General features: G+C 39.7%; 1 protein-coding gene across 4 annotated transcripts in view; it reads left to right on the top strand.

Moving 5' to 3' along the window:
- The window catches only part of SPATS2L (spermatogenesis associated serine rich 2 like), a 172,753-nt gene that overhangs the window by 95,393 nt on the left and 59,600 nt on the right, over nt 1-17,760 (top strand). For all 4 annotated transcript variants that reach the window (XM_024243635.3, XM_024243636.3, XM_024243634.3 and 1 more), the window contains exons 4-6: nt 10,572-10,680; nt 14,675-14,724; nt 17,513-17,759. In XM_024243635.3, the coding sequence (XP_024099403.1) occupies nt 10,572-10,680; nt 14,675-14,724; nt 17,513-17,759 (406 nt within the window). The remainder of the gene's footprint in view (nt 1-10,571; nt 10,681-14,674; nt 14,725-17,512; nt 17,760) is intronic.

A 17,760-nucleotide genomic window follows, 5' to 3' on the forward strand; every position in this document is an offset into this window, starting at 1 on the left:
CAGATTTGATAGTGGGGCTCAGGTTTAGCTATATTTTGAAAATTCACCAAGTAATTCCAGTTTGCAGCCAGGGTTGAGACTCAGTTTGATGCTGATGGTGCCAAAATCTCTATCCCTAGCTCAGTTCTTTACTGGAGCTCCAGATTTACAGATTCAGCTGCCTCTTAGATATCTGGACGTGGATGTCTCACAGTCTCCCGAAAGAGTAAAGCTACCACCACTGGTCCCTTCTCAGGAAATGACCCCACCAGCCACATAGACAATCGAGCCAGAAACCAAGGAGTCACCCATGTGCCTTCATCTTCCCCATTGCCTGCATCTAGTTAAACGCAAATCAATTGCTTCCTCCCAAGAAATTTGTGAGTCTTTTTCTACACTGCCCCATCTTGGTCCATTTTCTCTCCCCTGGACACTGTTGGAATCCTAACAGGCATCCATTTGATCTCCTCCAACACCTTTACAAAGAAACTGGAATGACCTTTAATGTACGAGTATCATGTTCCTCTCCTGAGTAAAGCCCTTCAATGGCTTACCCTTAGAATAAGCCTCAAAATTATAATAAGGCTTCCAGGGCCTTGCCCACTTTTTCCTCATGCCTTTCTTCTCCAGCGTTACCCACAGTCCCCCTCCTTTTCATACTTAATGCTCCAACAATCTTTGACCTTCATTCCTTTGAGCATGCTTTTCCAGTCACTCAGTCCTATCTGTTCATAGACGTTGTGCCCTCTTCCTGGAATGTTCCACCTCCCCTCCCATTCCCCTCACCTAACTATAGTGCTACTAACCCATCATTCTCGGTTGAAGCTAACTTCAGTCCTTGGAGGGGGCTTCCCTTACTCTCTAGACTAGGACAGGTCCCCTGTTATAGATGCCAGAGCATCCTTACTGCTTCTTCTATAACATTCATCAAACATTTGCCTTCCTAGACTATAAACCCCAATGCATCTGTCACTGCTGCAGTCCAGCTTCTGAGTCTGTGCATTGTGAGTGACTGAAGAAATGAATGAACAAGTATTAAAAGATTAATTTCAACTTTGAGGGAAGTTTTTATGGTAATACTCTGGCCTGTGTACTTGGCCATGGCCTACACAAAATTCAAATAACAAATCTAAGATATAGAGGATCTCAACTGATTTTTAAAATGATACAAAATTGGAAGGAATGGCTGAAACATTCCTGTTCATGATGGGGCAAAATGCAAGGTTCTAAAACATAACAGTTGGCTGGAGTGATATGTCAGAACTTACATATTGAAATTTAAGAAAGATGAATATAAAATCCTACCTTTGCGTTCTAGTCATTGCACAAGTAAAGGCCAGGGGACACTTGTCTCCAACTCAATGGAAGGAGAGTTAGTAGCAAGTAACCTGCATTTGACCTAGTGATTAATTAATGTGGCTCCTAAAATTACTGATGCCACCTTAGACTCCCTTAATGGATAAACGGAGCCCAACCAAGGCAGGTGCAGGTCTCACAGTCCTCTGCTCTAATCCAACCACTTCTGGAGCAACGTGCTTCTCTTATAGCAACATATTTTAACAGGATATGCTCAGATGAGCTTGATCAGATAGTAAAAACTTAGGAAGCACAGCTTATGAAAAATTGCAGAAGAGCATGTTTACTCTATAAAGATGGAATTGTGGAGAACACTTTAGTTCTTTTTAAAAAGCAAAGGGCTGGACTGCAAAAAAGGGTTTATACTTACACACCAGCAAGCAGCACTGGGACCACAGACTGGCAATGTCTAACATCCCTTCTCTGAGCATGTCCTTATCATCAACCTCTCTCATCTTCTAACTCTCTTTAACATCTGTTCTTTCTTGTCCCTTAGCCTCTCTCTAGTCTTCCAATTCATCCTCCCCCTTCATAGACCACAGATGCCTTCATCAGCCACCTTAGTGATACTCAGCCCCTATGTTTCTGAGCCCTAAAATCTACCACTACATTTCTTACAGTTTGTAACTATGGATGATTCCTTTGCTCCTGCTTCTGGCTTGTTGAGAATTGCTGGGGAAAGCCATGCCGATCGGCACCGTAACAGATCTGTGCAGTCCAGCACCGTGGACCCACAGGCCTGCTCAACATTCCGTCATTCATCAAGGTCATTTCCTGTCTCATTCCCATAAGGGCAGCTCTAAACCTTTCTCCACTTTTTAAGCCCCAAAGCGAATTCTAAAACTCTCATGCAGAGGAATGGTTTCCATAAATTTTCCCCTTCACAATCTGAAATTTTTATTATGTCTTCACTCTCCCTTCTTCTCCTTTTCTCCTTTCTCTGAATTCTTAGAAAAACAGAAGAACCTCCCTTCCATTCCACATGGGATTTGATGATGTTTCTTTTATTTCCAGTGGAAGCTTGTTTCATAATTTATCTCCTCTCTTCCCCTCTTCTAATTCTTTCTCACTGCCATCTCCTTCCCTCCATCAATGAACACGCTCAGCACTTTGGGGAGATTAATTGTGCAATGACTGTTTTAAGATGGATTGGAGAGAGGAGAAACCAAGCCAGAGAATCCCATTAGGAGGCCTTTTCCAGAGTCCAGGTGAAAGACAGGGGAACCTGTCTGGGTTAATGAAAGAAAGAATAGAGAGCAGGTAAGATTCAGAGAGGACGTTGTTACCAGAATGATGTGCTAGTTACTTATGACTTTGCCTTATTTTCCTTACTCTTTTGTCAGCTCGTTGGATGCAAAGATTGTGTGAGATTCATTTCACTTTCCCTCACAAAATGTGGCTTGAATGAGTGAATGGCTAGAATTCCCCCAAACCTTTGTGGAGAGGGTTACCATCTGGAAGGTATATTTTTTAAAAACGTAATAGTTGGTGGGATAGGGAAAGACATCTCCTTATAAGGAGGGAGGAAGAGAAGTGTAGGCCTTTGTTTCTCAAAGTGTGGTCCATTGCATTCATTTCCAGTTGCTGCTGTAACAAACTACCACAACTTCAGCAGCTTAAAACAACACACATTGATTATCTTCTAGTTCTGGAGGTCAGAAGTCCGAATGGGTCTCATTGGGCTGAACTCAAGGTACCGGTTCTGGAGCCCTGGGGAGAATACTCTTCCTTGCCTTTTCTAGCTGTTAGAAGCTGCCTGCATTCCTTGGTTCGAGGCCGCCTTTCATCTTCAAACCCGGAGAGGCTGGCCAAGCCTTTCATTGCATCACTGTCCCACTGACTCTCTTCCATCTCCATCAAATTATAAGGATCCTTGTGATTATACTGGACCCACTGAGATAATCCGGGATGATCTCCCCATTTGAAGGTCAGCTAATTAGCAACCTCAATTCCATCTGCAAATTCAGTTTGCCATGTAACCTAACATGTTAACAGGTTCCAGGGGATAAGGCCATGGACGTCTTTGGGGGGCCATTATTCTGCCCACCACATCCCTGGACAAGCAGCATTTACATCAGCTGGGAGCTGATTAGAAATGTAGAATTCAGGACCCACCCCAAGCCTCTGAATCAGAATCTTCAGCCCAATCAGATCCCCAGGTGATCAGAATATATTTTAAAGTTTGAGAAGCCACAACTAGACTGTCTCTAAGATCCTCTCCACTTTTACTTCCCATAATTCTATAAAAAACTGCATTTTTTTTCCATCTTCAAATCTGCATTATTCTTTCTCTTCCTGGTTTCCTGCCAAAAAAAAAAAAAAAAAAAAGTTAGTTTTGATTTGTACCCCTGGTGTTAATTCACCAAAAGTCAGCCAAGTAGAACATGACAGCACCTCATGCATATTTTTTGCTGGCAGGAAGTAGATGTTAGAAAAGGCAATTAAATTATGGAATTATCCATGATGCAAAGGTACTGGTCTGCAAAGAGTATTTTCTTCCCCAAGAAAATTCATAGGAAAACTACCTCCATTACTGTGTAGATAATATTAGTGGCCCAGCAAGTGAAGCAAAGCATACACAGATGAGCTGTTTTTAAGGCATCTCTGAATGGCTCAGCATTTGAGAAATGTGACCAAAGCTGATTATAAAACTCCTTTCAAATTTGCAGGAACGGCAAACCCATAAATAACTCCAGTTCCCATTGGTGTGAGGAGGAGGTTGCTGCCTGCTTGATTGCTGTCCTTATCGTAGGGGATAAGGTTAAGCTCACCTCCAAGATTGCAAGCTTCTCAAGCAAAGAGCCAGCCATATGCTCTGCCTGGCACCCAGGAGGCACTTCATACATTTTGAGCTTGAATCCATTAAGCTTTTTAATAGTGTGTAATACTTAATTCTTAATTAGAGATGCACTTGAAAATGGATAAATAAAACTAGAATATGTCAGTAACCGTCTTACTAGACTCCCTGCTTCCTTTTACTCATTCAGGCAGTCATCCATTCTACAAGCATTTATGAATCATCTACTGAATGCCACCCATTGTTCTAGACCCTGTGGATACAAAGATATGCTCCCTGTCACTCAGTAGAGCAAGAAGTCACATAAGTAAATAATGGTGGCAACGTCAGTGCTGGAAGAAGTGTGTGAGCAAAGGTCTCAGGCCTCTCTTCTCCCAGCTGTCATGTACATTCTAATGGGACTTATATTTAAAATCTTCCTTTTCTCACCTTTGCCAATCGGGATTAATTATTTAGCTTTATAATTTTTATTTCCAGCCCCGGCTATTAATGTTGCCTCCAGGCACACCATACTTGCTCTAGAAAATGAAACCCTCTCAAACTAGCACAAGTTAAAAAAAAAAAAGAGGTTATTGTTATAAAGTTCTGGCAGCGTCTCATGAGACTTCAGGAAAAGTTAAAGAAGCAGGAAAGACAGAAAGTGAGGCAGCTGCAAGTCCAGCCTCTTCATCTGCACTCCAGCTTCTCTCCCTTTGTGTTGAATAGCTCAGACCTTCAAGGCAGAGGGTCTAATTGTTTCATTTTGTCTTTTCTAGCCAGGCCACTTCCTGACCACTGTAATTCATTGTCACTGTGTTCTGATTGCTTCCTTCATAGCACTCACTTAGCACAAGTTGCAGTGATACATTTTAATTTCTATGTTTATATCCATTTCCCTCTCTAGTTTTGGCAGTGACCATATCTGTTTTGTTAGTGCTGTATCCAGCCACTAGTGCAGTGCCTGATCATAGTAGACATTTAGTAAATAATTAAATGAAAGAAGAGGAGGATAAAACCACATTAACGACCCTAAAGATAGACTTTCTCATTGTACCAGTTACACCATAGAGAAGGGAAAATGGGGACAGAGTCTTGGGTCCACTGACCCCTTAGCAAGTCTGTGGAGGGAGGAGGTTCTCTAAGAAGAAGGGTAGACAAGGTAGTCTCCCCCAAATACGTCTTGACCAACATTCAAGCCACATGGTCTTTCCACTTCAAAGCCACACCTGGAGGGACCCCTTAATGCAAATGCTCCCACTTTTTTCTTTTTAAAATCTATTGAGTAGCTAATATATGCCAAATTCTGTATGAAACACTTTACAGGCATCATCCCTTTCCATTTTTACATAGGCTGTAGAAGATAATATCCTCATTTTACAGCTACAGAACCAAGTTTCAAAAATTTATGTAGTTCACCCAAGGTCATGGAGCTAGCATGTAGCAGAGCCAGGATTAAAACATAGGTCTGTCTAACTCCAGCGCTCCTTCCATGATATTTGGCTCTCTATAAAGTACTCACCCTTATTCGGGCAAACTTAATTCCTTCTCTGTAGCACCACAGTACCCTGTTCATAAGGACAGTACAACACTTATTACCTACTTTTATTGTAGACATTTCTGGCTCCACTGCTAAACTGTGCCTCCTTACAGCAGAACTATATCTGGTTTTTCTTTGTATCCTCAGCTCCTGTCATTTAATGGGGGCTCAACCAATGTCTGTCTGCTAAGCTGAGCCTTGGAAGGATAGACAGGCAGTTACTGTGCTTTTTCATATTTTTAAAACTCCACAAAATACCATGAGTACCTTATTCTACAGAATTAAAATTGTAAGAATGTAAAAATCTCATAAATATTCCTCCAGTCTCTGTTATTGAAATTTAAAGAACATATATATGTTCTCCCTACCCATATTATGCTTAATGACATCAATCAAGTGAGACCTCCCCACTGTTATCATGAGTGGTAGATGCAGAGTGCTGGAATGGTCCACACACAATGGTGGAGTCTTCCTTTGACTCAGAGCAGCCGCCTGGTGTAGCTACAAGTTGGCATTCTCTCACTCAACAAATATGTATTAAATACCTGCTACATGCACCATATTAGTTGCTTGTGAATGGGCATGGTGATTATCCAAAAATGGCCGAGATGAGGATTCTGCCCTCACGTTGCCTACCATCTGGGAGACACGACACATACACAAATACTGGAGCTATAAAGGAAAGGGGGCTAAGACACTTGCTGACCAAGGGCTACAGGAGTTGAGGCAATGATGACCTCTGGCAGGGAGTATGGAGAAGGATTTCATGGAACACATGGCATTTCACCTGGAATGTGCAATTCAGACACATCTTGGAAAAGCCCAGCCTGGGGGTGGGGGTTCAAAACTGGGCATGGGGAGCTTGTCTGTGAAGGGGTAAAGTCAGAGACATTTAGAAAGCAAGTTGGAGCCCAGTTGTTGCTGGCGTTGAATGTCAGGTTGCAGATAATGAACTTTATTCTTAAGTTCTTAAGGAAGAGGGTAAAATGGTCACGAATATACTCCAGAAGAGCAGCTGCCTGGGACTGAATTGCAGGGGAGAGACTGGAAGCAGAGAGAGCAGTTATTTTATGTTTATTTGATAATGCTGGGTCTTTGCTGATCACACAGCTGTGTGGGTGGATTGAAAACTTTGGTCAGAGCCACTTTGGAAACTCAGACATAGTTTAAGTGACTCATCAGGAAGCCAAGAAGAATTTCTAAGGGTCATCACAGACAGGCCCAAAAGATGCACAGTATGAATGAGGAAATCTGTTAACTCTTAACCAGACAGCTCAGGTGCAGAGAAGGTAAGTTAGTTTGGGAAACTGAAACCAAACAACATCCTTGAAAGTCACACTGCCTCACTGCCCAGTTAGTGCAGGCAAAAGGCCAGCAGGGCGGGCCTGAGGCGCCATGGGTCAGAGCCTGCAGAGTCAGATAGGGAAGCCCCAGAGAGAGGAGAGGATCATGACTAAAACGCTCAAGAGGTGGCGTCAAAACATCATGCTACTTCTAGATAGCACATGGACTTTGCCAAACCAGAGTGAAATTAGCAGAAGCAAAATAGGGGAACATAATTTTGGGAAGGTAAAGCAGTTGCTAAATGAACCGCTAACTAGCCATCTTGACTGTCACCCAACAGTGGCCGCCTGGTGGGACCACTTTGTTTATGGCATGAGAGCCCTTTAGTGGGGCAGTCAAGTGCAGCTTCAAACAGTGGCTTAGGTGTTAGCCTGGGCTGTGGCAATGAAGTAAAAGGCCGTGTGTGTGAAGCTGTGCCAGAAACAGCCTCTGCAAAACAGCTGCTGCAGGCATGAATTTTATGAGTTCTCCGTATGCAAACTACTATTAGTCACGCATTGATTGATCCATTCCTCCAGGAGCATCCGTCCTCAGAAGCTTGGTTTCCAACTGCAAAGGCAAGCCTTTCAGTCCAACCTCACTATAACTCTTCCTTGGTCATCCATGCCTTATATTTAAAGCTCTTCATAATGAGGGCTTTTTTTTTTTTAGATTAAAATGCTTAAACCCTTTTTGATACCACTGAATTATGAGGAGTGACACAGTGACGTTCCTTTATTTTTATGTGCACATGTGAGTTCACACAATTTCTCCATCTTTCTCAAAGACATTTCCATAGGAAAATAAACATAGTGAATTTATAAATAACAGGCTGAGAAACAATGCCTCTCTTTCCACATTCGCCAAGCCAAGTGATTAAAGCAGAAACAGAGGTTGGCCCAGAAATTTACTAGAATTCAACATTACTATGTAATATCCAAGAATAAGCAGAAACTATTTTTTCCCCTTTTTTCTGTAAAACTTGGAATACCTGTCCTAATTAAATGTCTTCCTCCAGGAATTGTATCTGATATTCAGTTAGATTTGATATCAAAACTCAGTTATTGACAATTTTCTAAGTATACAGTCAGTGCTAGGATATACACAAAATGACAAGGATAGAAAATATTTTCTGTGCACATCTTACCATGTATTTTTTTCTTTTAAAGAAGGATAGGCAAGAGTAGTATAAACATCTAAAAAGGAAGTATCTCCACAAGTAGTGGTTTATTTTGTGTTTTGTCTTAACATAATACAACATTGTGTTTTGCAGGGGATAGACTGGAGGCAGAGAAAGCCATTATTTTATGTTTATTCCATAATTCTGGGTCTTTGCAGTTCACACAGCTGTGTAGGTGGATTGAAAACCTTTGTCTAATATAACTATAATGTAGTTAGTATAATTAATATTATATTAATTATATTATTTAGGTGTGCCTGATGTGGTAATGATGGTGATTATTAAGAAATTTTATGTAATATGAACTAAGCCATAGTGGCTTGAAATAAATGCTAGATTTTATTTAAAAGAGCTATATTGGAAGGGTAACATAATCTTTAGGTATAATTCCAGTGCACTGGTAACAATGAGGCAAATAATGTGTATTGTTGAACACGTTCTGTTAATGACCTTCCTGGGCTGGATGGAGGGATTTTTTTGTGTTTTGTTTCCTCCCCATCTTAGCCTCTCTCAAAAACAAAAACAAAAACAGCTCATCAAAAGGATAGTGAGGGATGCTCACAAGATCAAAATCCTTTGCACAGCCTTGTAGGCCCTGTACGATCTGGTCCCTGCCCAGTTCTGGCTTCCCCTTGTACTCTAGAAGCCTACCCTCTGCCTCCCTCCCTAATCATGTCCAACTCCTCCCTCCTCATCCATGCCTCGCTCCTCACTCATGCTGTTCCCTATGCCCAAAGTGCTTTTCCGCTTCCCCTCCCACCCATCTTTTCTCACTCATCCTCCATCCAGGTCTCAGTGGATAAAGTCATGTAAGTCAAGTCTCCCTGTCATATGATTTTATACCACTTAAATGGAATGTATAAGCATTTATTTGTGCAATCATTTGGTCAATGTGTAAATCCTCCTCTAGTCTCTAAGTTCCAGGAAGTTTGATTGCTTGTCAGATAATAGGTGTTCAAAAAATACTCACAGAATTGGATTTTTAAAGATAACACAGAGAAGAAGTGAGAAAGAACTTAGATTTGAAGACGTTAATTTGTTTTAATGGATGCTAGAAAAACTAAGAACAATGAAATGTGAGAATAGAAAATCAATTTGTATGTGTGTGACTCACACGCATACATATATATGTACATATATATATAATATTAGAGTCTTCAGTAAAACTCAAATATTTAGCATTTATAAAATGTCAAGATTCAAATCCAGCTTTCTAATCTATAGTGTCAGCACCTTTACAAGTCATATACCCACCCATGGCTTGTACTGGGTGGGTACATGACAGTAGCTTGTGCTGTTGTCTCATTACAACCTAAATACTCTTACATGCAGATCTGTATGGAATAGGTGATCTGTTTTCTAACATAATCAGGAAATAGGCTATCTTGTTCAATGAAATGTTCTGGTCAATAGCATCACATTACACATACCATACCCATTTAATCCATATTCTGTGAATCCAATTATACTAAACTGCATTTAACTCTAAAACCCACTGGTCATAATTTAAATGCTGATGAAAACATTTGAAGACCGTACAGTGCTTTAATGATCACTTACCTTTGCACCATGCAGTACTCTAGTATTTCTCAGTAGCAGCTGCAGTAATCCCTGTGATAGAAAACTGGGTGAACCAGGTTTTACTAAAATCAATAGAACATTCTGTAGTTATTGCAAGTACTGTGAGATAAAGGTCAATTAATTCTAATAGGCAAGAAGAAAGAATATATGCTAAATTTGACTAAGAAATGCATATATGTCATTAAACATTGAATATAAGCTTTAACCTATTGAAATCCTTAGTGGATATATGTATTTACTTTTACTATTTTCAATGTTTGATTTTCAGAAGTGTGTTCACGAACATTTTTTGGACTATAGCTAAGATTACCATTTCGAAAATACAATGCTCCACATTTTTGTATCTTTAAACATTAATGGAATTTCACAGCACACTTCTGTGACCCTCAAGATGACTGTTTCCACTGTGCAGATAGAGAAGCTGAGGCATGAGGCTATTTCTGTACATTTTCTAAAGATACCCCCTGAGCCAGTGGAAAGGAAGCCTGAGACAGAAAAAGACTTTGTGTCCTCACTGAGAACACATCTTGTATGCATCTGTAGTCTTGGGGGAGGGTAGATTGCAAAACCAGAGTTGGCTTTTCACACATGCTCCTACACTCCTACAAGGAGGTCTTTGTAAAAATGTGTACACAAATAAAGTAGGTATCAAGGTGATTACCAGGATGAATTTTCACTGGTCTGGAATGCCTTGAGTATGCTTGATGACAAGAAGGTAGATTAGTTGGCTTTTCAAGGCCTTTCTAATAGTTATAATTCTATCCAGTGGGCAATTAATTCATAGATGAAAAATATTTAAAGTGTTCACATTTCTATTTCTTTTTTTTTTTCCTTTACAGATCTATGCAGTTAGATCAGTTGTTCCCAACAAAAGCAATAATGAAATAGTCCTGGTGCTTCAACAGTTTGATTTTAATGTGGATAAAGCCGTGCAAGCCTTTGTGGATGGTAGGTATACCTGTGCTCTGCAGCTGAAGATGTTAGACCTAAATATTCCAGATATCCCATATTTTTTCCTTAAATGAACTGAATATCAATTCATTATGCGTACTTTAGGTCTCATAGAAATGTGCTAGGTTTCACATGATCGCTCTACTGCACTCTAGCCTAGGTGACAGAGTGAGACCCCATCTCAAAAAAAAAAAAAAATAGACACACTCAATAAGAATAGAATTTGGAAGTTCTTTATCTCTCATTTAAGGAAAAAAAGACTCTAGATAGTTTTCAAAGGATATTGATTATAGTGCTACCAATTTCCTTGCCTACCAGTCATTCCAATTTAATATTAAATGTGTCCTTGGCCAGCAGTGACTCACGCCTGTAGTCCCAGCACTTTGGGAGGTGAAGGTGGGCAGATCACTTGAGGCCAGGAGTTCGAGACCAGCCTGGGAAACATGGTGAAACCCCGTCTCTATAAAAAAAAATATATAAATTAGCCAGGCATAGTAGTGCACGCCTGTAGTCCCAGCTTCTTGGAGGCTGAGGTGGGAGGATGGCTTGAGCCCCTGAGGCAGAGGTTGCACTGAGCTGAGATCGCACCACTGCACTCCAGCCTAGATGACAGACTGAGACCCTGTCTCAATAGATAAAGAAATAAATAAATGTGTCCTTTATTTGATACCATTCTTATGAATGGAGGATAATGTATTTTGGTCCTTATCTGGAAGGCCTTCTCACTTCTCCAACCAGTCATAAAGCCAAGCATAATCCTACTTGGCTTTATGACTGGAATTCTTAAACCTGATGCTTATGTAGTCTAAGAGGACTGGTTTATTCTTTAATATCTTTAGTTTATGATTTTTAGATTGCCAAATTAATCAGAATATCAGTTTATCTTATCTACCTCTAAAATCTTTTTGCTTTATTTTAAAAATTTTGTTGTTTAGGTAGTCCATTGCCAGAGATGTTATAAAATCTAAAGTCTCAGGAATATGTTTATCCTATAATTTACAACGTAATGCTTTGGATTTCCTGTAAATTTGGGGGAAATTATCCTCTCCTAATCAAATTAAACAAGTTCCAGTTTTGAACAAAGATCTCTTACTTGTCCTCAGTTATCGTATGTCTTCCGTCCTGGCATTAGTTTCTATTTTGTAAATATGGGCAAGCTACACATAATCTGTCAAATAAGGTCAAGGAAGACCTGCCAGCACATTTCTCAGTTGTATCCTATTTACAGTTTGTCAAGGACAGTTTGATTTACTTATTTTCCTAGGAGTAGAATAACCTTCTTGAGTTTCTAAAAGTATAATTGCATTTCAGGGCAAGGTCTTGGAACTAAGCAATATGCTCACATTCTGATATCAGCAGTCAAGGTTTAGGGTCCTAATTGAATTAGCACATGATTATCATTCAGTAGACCTATAAGCAAATCCATGGTGCATAACTTTTCTCACTGTTTTTTCCTGCTTCATATACTAAGAGATACATAATTTTTAGTCACAAGAAGCAAATAGTAGAGAATGCAATATTAATCTAACTTTGCAGCATTAGGTGCAGTTTGTCTCAAAAAATATTTGGAAATAAGCATATCCTGGATCAGATACAGTCTCTTTTCAGGTTTTATTTGCCAACAACACCTGCATGGAAAAAAAGCTTTAGGAAAGGGTAAAGGCTATTATCCCCATTCCTCCCTACCCCCACTTGGATTGAGGCCCCCCACGTTCCTCATCATGAAAGTTTTTATTGCAGAGTGATCTTGATGAGATGCACAGATGCACAGTAACTGATGGACTGTCATCAAATCTGTTTGTATTTAAACAGAGCACCTTGCTTGTCCTTCTTGAAATTTTCACCTTGTCAGTGTTGAGATCTCATTAATAAAGCTCATTGATTGCTGAGAAGCCTCATGAGAAGTCATTTTGGTTGGGGAGCAGTAGGAAAACTTGATTTAAAAATACTGGGTGCCAGGCAGGTTCCTCATGCCTGTAACCCCAGCATTCTGGGAGGTCAAGGCAGAAGGATTGCCAGGAGTTTGAGACCAGCCTGGACAACATGGCGAGACACTGTCTCTACAATTTTTTGTTTTTAATTAGTCTAGAGTGGTGACACATGCCTGTAGTCCCAGCTACTCTGGAGGCTGAGGCAGGAGGATTGGTTGGACCCAGGAAGTCGAGGCTGCGGTGAGCCATGTTTGCACCACTGCACTCCAGCCTGGGCAACAGTGCGAGACCCTGTCTCCAAAAAGAAAAAAAAGAAAAAGAAAAAAAAACCAAAACCATAAAAAAAGCCAAACAACTGACAGTCAAAAATATTTGTTTAGGAGTCATTTATGAGGCATACAGAAAGCGCTCTGAGTGGCTGAAAAACTCCAAGCCATTTCAGTATAATTAAAATTTAATAATAACAGTTTCACAATCCTCTGTAAATATGGGTATTTCTTCTTCAAAATTAGTCCCTAAAGCTCATTGTACAAACTACAAATAGAATATATATCAAAACATGAAAATTAGAGGACTAATTGAATATGGCAGTTGTGAAAGCAGTAAGCAACTCACCACCACTTTCTGATTAAAATGAACAGTATTTAGCATTTTTAAGTTTTAGTTTTATTTAGAAAACTGAAGCGTAGCTATAAGTAAGAACTGCCCTAATTATTATTAACCAAGACTTACCAAGAAACCTAACAGAAGGGACTTTGTAAATTTCTTCAAAAGGAAAATGCTGTGAAACATTAATTCTCTGGACAAATTAGAGAAAGACCAACCCAGTTAATAAAAAGTCTGAATTATAGCTTACTTTTAGGTGCAGTCTTATTATTTCAAGTACATGCAACTCAGACAAGTCTAAGAGGGGCGTTGAGTTGGAAACTTTAAATAGATAGGAATAATTAGCCTGTCTAAACATTAGTCAAAGCCATATGGCCTTCTGCTTATCTAACAGTGACAGTAGACTCAATAATTAGGACCCTACTAATTTGAAATTTATTATAAAGACCAGCCTGAAATTTATCTTTGTTTAGCCAACATAATCCTTGTAGAGAGCTATTAGTATATTTAGATTGCATGAGAATGCTTAAAATTGTTAAAAGAATACACTTAAAAGAGCTACTCTCTTTTAGAAATACTGTGCCTATTTATTTGAAAACAACTGATATCCTCATTACCAATAACTTGTTATTGAAACTACCTTCAGCACAGTTGGAATGAATGAATGAACTTTGTTAGACTATGCAGAAACATGGATTGCAGCTGGCCAGCGATAAAACATTTTTTAATGTCTTGTAATTTAATTAGGCATTTAATTTATATATAATTTAATATAATTTGAATATAATTTAATTAGGTGTCTTCTCTGAGTCAGTGCATTTCTACTGATATATGTGAATGGGATGGACAGAACCTGGGGCCCAACTTTTCACTTAATGAACTTTTTTTGGTTTCAAGGTAGAAGCCTTGTAGACCACATCCCATCTCTATCCATGCTAACTCTAGAGAAACTAATATCATTGTAATATGTCTTCCTCATCCCCCTGCAAGATGTGAACATATGAATAGGGACAGACAAAGAGAAAGAATGGCCAAACAGAAAGCTGCGATTCACATTGTTAATAATATTCAGAATCCCATATTTGGTTCAGAAGATTATAGGTATTTTTATTCATATATCAAACAGAATAATTTTAATTCTACCTATGGCAACAAAGCTGCTAGAAAATTCTCAAGATATATTTCATTTTCCGTAAGACAATATAATGATAAAAAAGTAAGCTTCATGTAGTGAGGCTTAATATTTTGATAAAACCAAGATCATACAGTGAATTAAATGAAAATCTGGGAAATAAAAAATGAAACTGGCATTTTTATTAAGATAGGATGTATCAAAACAAATGAAAAAGCCAAAAAAAAAAAAAAAGCTGCTACCAAGATGGAAAGACAGAGATGAATTTTGTGTGGTGTTTTATGATGTGAATATTTGTTGAAGATTCTTTGTCTTTATCTAGGCAGTGCAATTCAAGTTCTAAAAGAATGGAATATGACAGGAAAAAAGAAGGTAAGATTCATATTGATTGTAAATTGGTAACATCTTCAATCAAAACCTTCATGGTTGTTATCATTTTAACAAGGCTGCCAATTTTTTGCTTCTTTCAAATATGTTAATATATACACCCAGAAAGCTTCCAAATTCATGACTCTCGGAAATTACCAGATACTCTCACTAGTAATGCCCTTATTTTCTACTCAGTGTTTTTAACAACCAGGTGTGCTTAAGAAGTCCCAGAGTTGTTCTCTTTTTTAAGTATAAAGGGGAGCCCAGCTGGAGAGTTCAAAGGATTCAAAACATTAACTTGCCTGAACGTATCCTGTAGCACAAACAAAAAAATTAAGGAGTATTTTAAAGATACTTGAAAACCTCTAAATATATTTTCACATGTTTTTCCACCTGAAAGAATCTGTCCAAGGCTGCCCTGAGATGCTTTTTTGGCCGAATTCTAAGGTAGATCATTAACAAAAGAAGAAGAAAAGAAAATGCCTTAGAACCATAGTAAGGGGCCTTCTTGAACACTGGCGTACTGCTCTTTGAGAACAAAGGGAAGGGGATTTTACTGTGTCCCATTCAAACTGGTTTGCTTTCTTGTCGAGTCACAAAGGGCCTGGGATTTCTGGGAGCTCGTGAGATGCGTCTGTGCATACACACTAGCAAAAGTGTGCCGCTCCTTTCAAAGTAACTGTTCCACTCATTTCTGCTATGACACAGCAAGGCCTTGTGTTTCGGATTTCCCAGGATATAGTACGCCAGTCTACCCTTCCCCGTGGGGGAAGATCACAGGCCTGCAAAACAGGTTCTGAACAAACAATAACACAGTATTACTTTCATAAAACCCGAAGATTACTGAAATTACAGGAATCATCCTTTCCGTTTTTCTCCTCCTAGTTTCATGTAGAGTAGGAAAATTATGAGTTTTTTTTTTTTAACCTTTGTATGCCACCATCTTTGACAATCTCTGCTTATCTTTAATCATAGCTTCCCAGGCCTGTGTGTGAGATGAACATGATTTGCAAGTGATTGAAAGGCAGTATTTAGACTTACATAGAAAAATTTCAAATGTGTGGTTTGGGTATTAGATTTTTCTGATGTGAAAAAAAGAGCAGACAGCAGCTGCAGACCCAGCTCATTACTGAGTCTTCCTCCTGGAGGTTGAAAAGGAAAATGGTCTCCCAGCCAAGTAGATGTGAGGCTTGAGAGCCAGAAGCTGCTGTGGGTGTTTAGTGGGAATAAGTGCCACTGGCCTTGCCTTCAACCTGGGACATACACCTCTCACCTAGGAAAGCATTTACTGGGGCATGATTGTGGTTCCAAAGGAAAAGAGCAGGGAGGAGAATTGAGAAGAAAAAACAGTTTCTTTTTACTTCTTTTCTAAATGTGTTGAAGAATGAAGCCAGGCTAATGTTCAGCTGGCACTCACTCATTCAGCAGGTGGGACAGGGTCTTTCTTATGGGTCGGCGTCTGTTCCCATTGGCTGGGGCTGGTAACATACTGCTTGTTCAGTACGCTGAGTTATCAACTGGGTACAAAGCAACATCAAGTCAAACATATAACATAATTAGGAACAACATCTTCTTAATTTTCTTGATATTCTTATGTATTCACCATTAGAACATTTTAAGAGAGATATAGTAAAACTCTGCATTTTAGACTGTTGTGATATTGGGGGGGGTCTAAACAATTTCAGTTGTATAAAATGCAGGGTGGTTTTATTTCAAAGGAAATAAAATGAAGCCTTGTAATGCTGTTCAGCTAGCAGCCGAGAGGTCCAGGGGCTTTCTCACCGGAAAAGGGGGACTTATATCACTTTGGCATTACCTTGAAGCTGTTGTCTGCTCCAGCTGAAATATTCATGGGATGGCAGGGCGCAGTGGCTCATGCCTGTAATCTCAGCACTTTGGGAGGCAGAGAGGCAGGAGAATCACTTGACCCCAGAAGTTTGAGACCAGCTTGAGCAACATAGGGAGACCCTGTATCTACAAAAAATTTTAAAAAATAGCTGCATGTGGTGGTGCATGCCTGTAGTAACAGCTACTCAGGGGGCTGAGGTAGGAGGATTGCTTGTGCCCAGGAGGTTGAAGCTGCAGTGAGCCGTGATCACGCAACTGCATTCCAGCCTGGGCGACAGAGCCAGAGTGAGACCTTGTTAAATAAATAAATAATCATGGGGATGATTATGGATCCTGTGGCTACCTGGGACTTCCTAGACAATGACAGCAATTCCAGGAATCTCCTGGTTGACTGGTTTCTATTTCAGAGACCCAACCTGGACTTTAAGGACCTACATTCTGTGTCCTCATTTTACAAGAAGAAGTTGCCTGCCTTTTCCCTAGTAGTCCTCCCCTTTACCTCTCCTTCTGCCCAGCAGACGGGAACCTTAGTGGCCTCCTTGCCTCCCCAGCATTCACCACTTTGAGATGAGAGCTACTCCCCAATGGCAGGATAACTGAAATCAAGTTTTTTCAGGATGGTTATCACAAGATTTTACTATAGAGCCTCAAGTTGCTCAAATAATATGTCAACTATTTAAGCCATTCCTTGTTGTTTTTTTCTTCCTTTTACTGGAATCTTTTTTATTGTGTTTATGAGGTGAAAGTTTATACAACTTACTATAAGAGAGAAGATACTTAAATTAGCTTGGGTGGTTAATAAAGATGTAAATATTCTTCATCCAGTCTATAAGAAGAGCCAGGAACCAAAAAAGATAGCGTATCTTATTTTCATCTCTCAGATTCACCTTATATTTCAAGAGTCTGAGTTGAATATTATGTTCTCATTTGTTTCTCATTCTAGAACAATAAAAGAAAAAGAAGCAAGTCCAAGCAGCATCAAGGCAACAAAGATGCTAAAGACAAGGTGGAGAGGCCTGAGTCAGGGCCCCTGCAGCCACAGCCACCACAGATTCAAAACGGCCCCATGAATGGCTGTGAGAAGGACAGCTCGTCCACGGATTCTGCTAACGAAAAACCAGCCCTTATCCCTCGTGAGAAAAAGATCTCAATACTTGAGGAACCTTCAAAGGCACTTCGTGGGGTCACAGG

The sequence above is a fragment of the Pongo abelii genome, chromosome 11 (assembly GCF_028885655.2).
Source record: "Pongo abelii isolate AG06213 chromosome 11, NHGRI_mPonAbe1-v2.0_pri, whole genome shotgun sequence".
Classification (NCBI taxonomy): Eukaryota; Metazoa; Chordata; class Mammalia; order Primates; family Hominidae; genus Pongo; species Pongo abelii.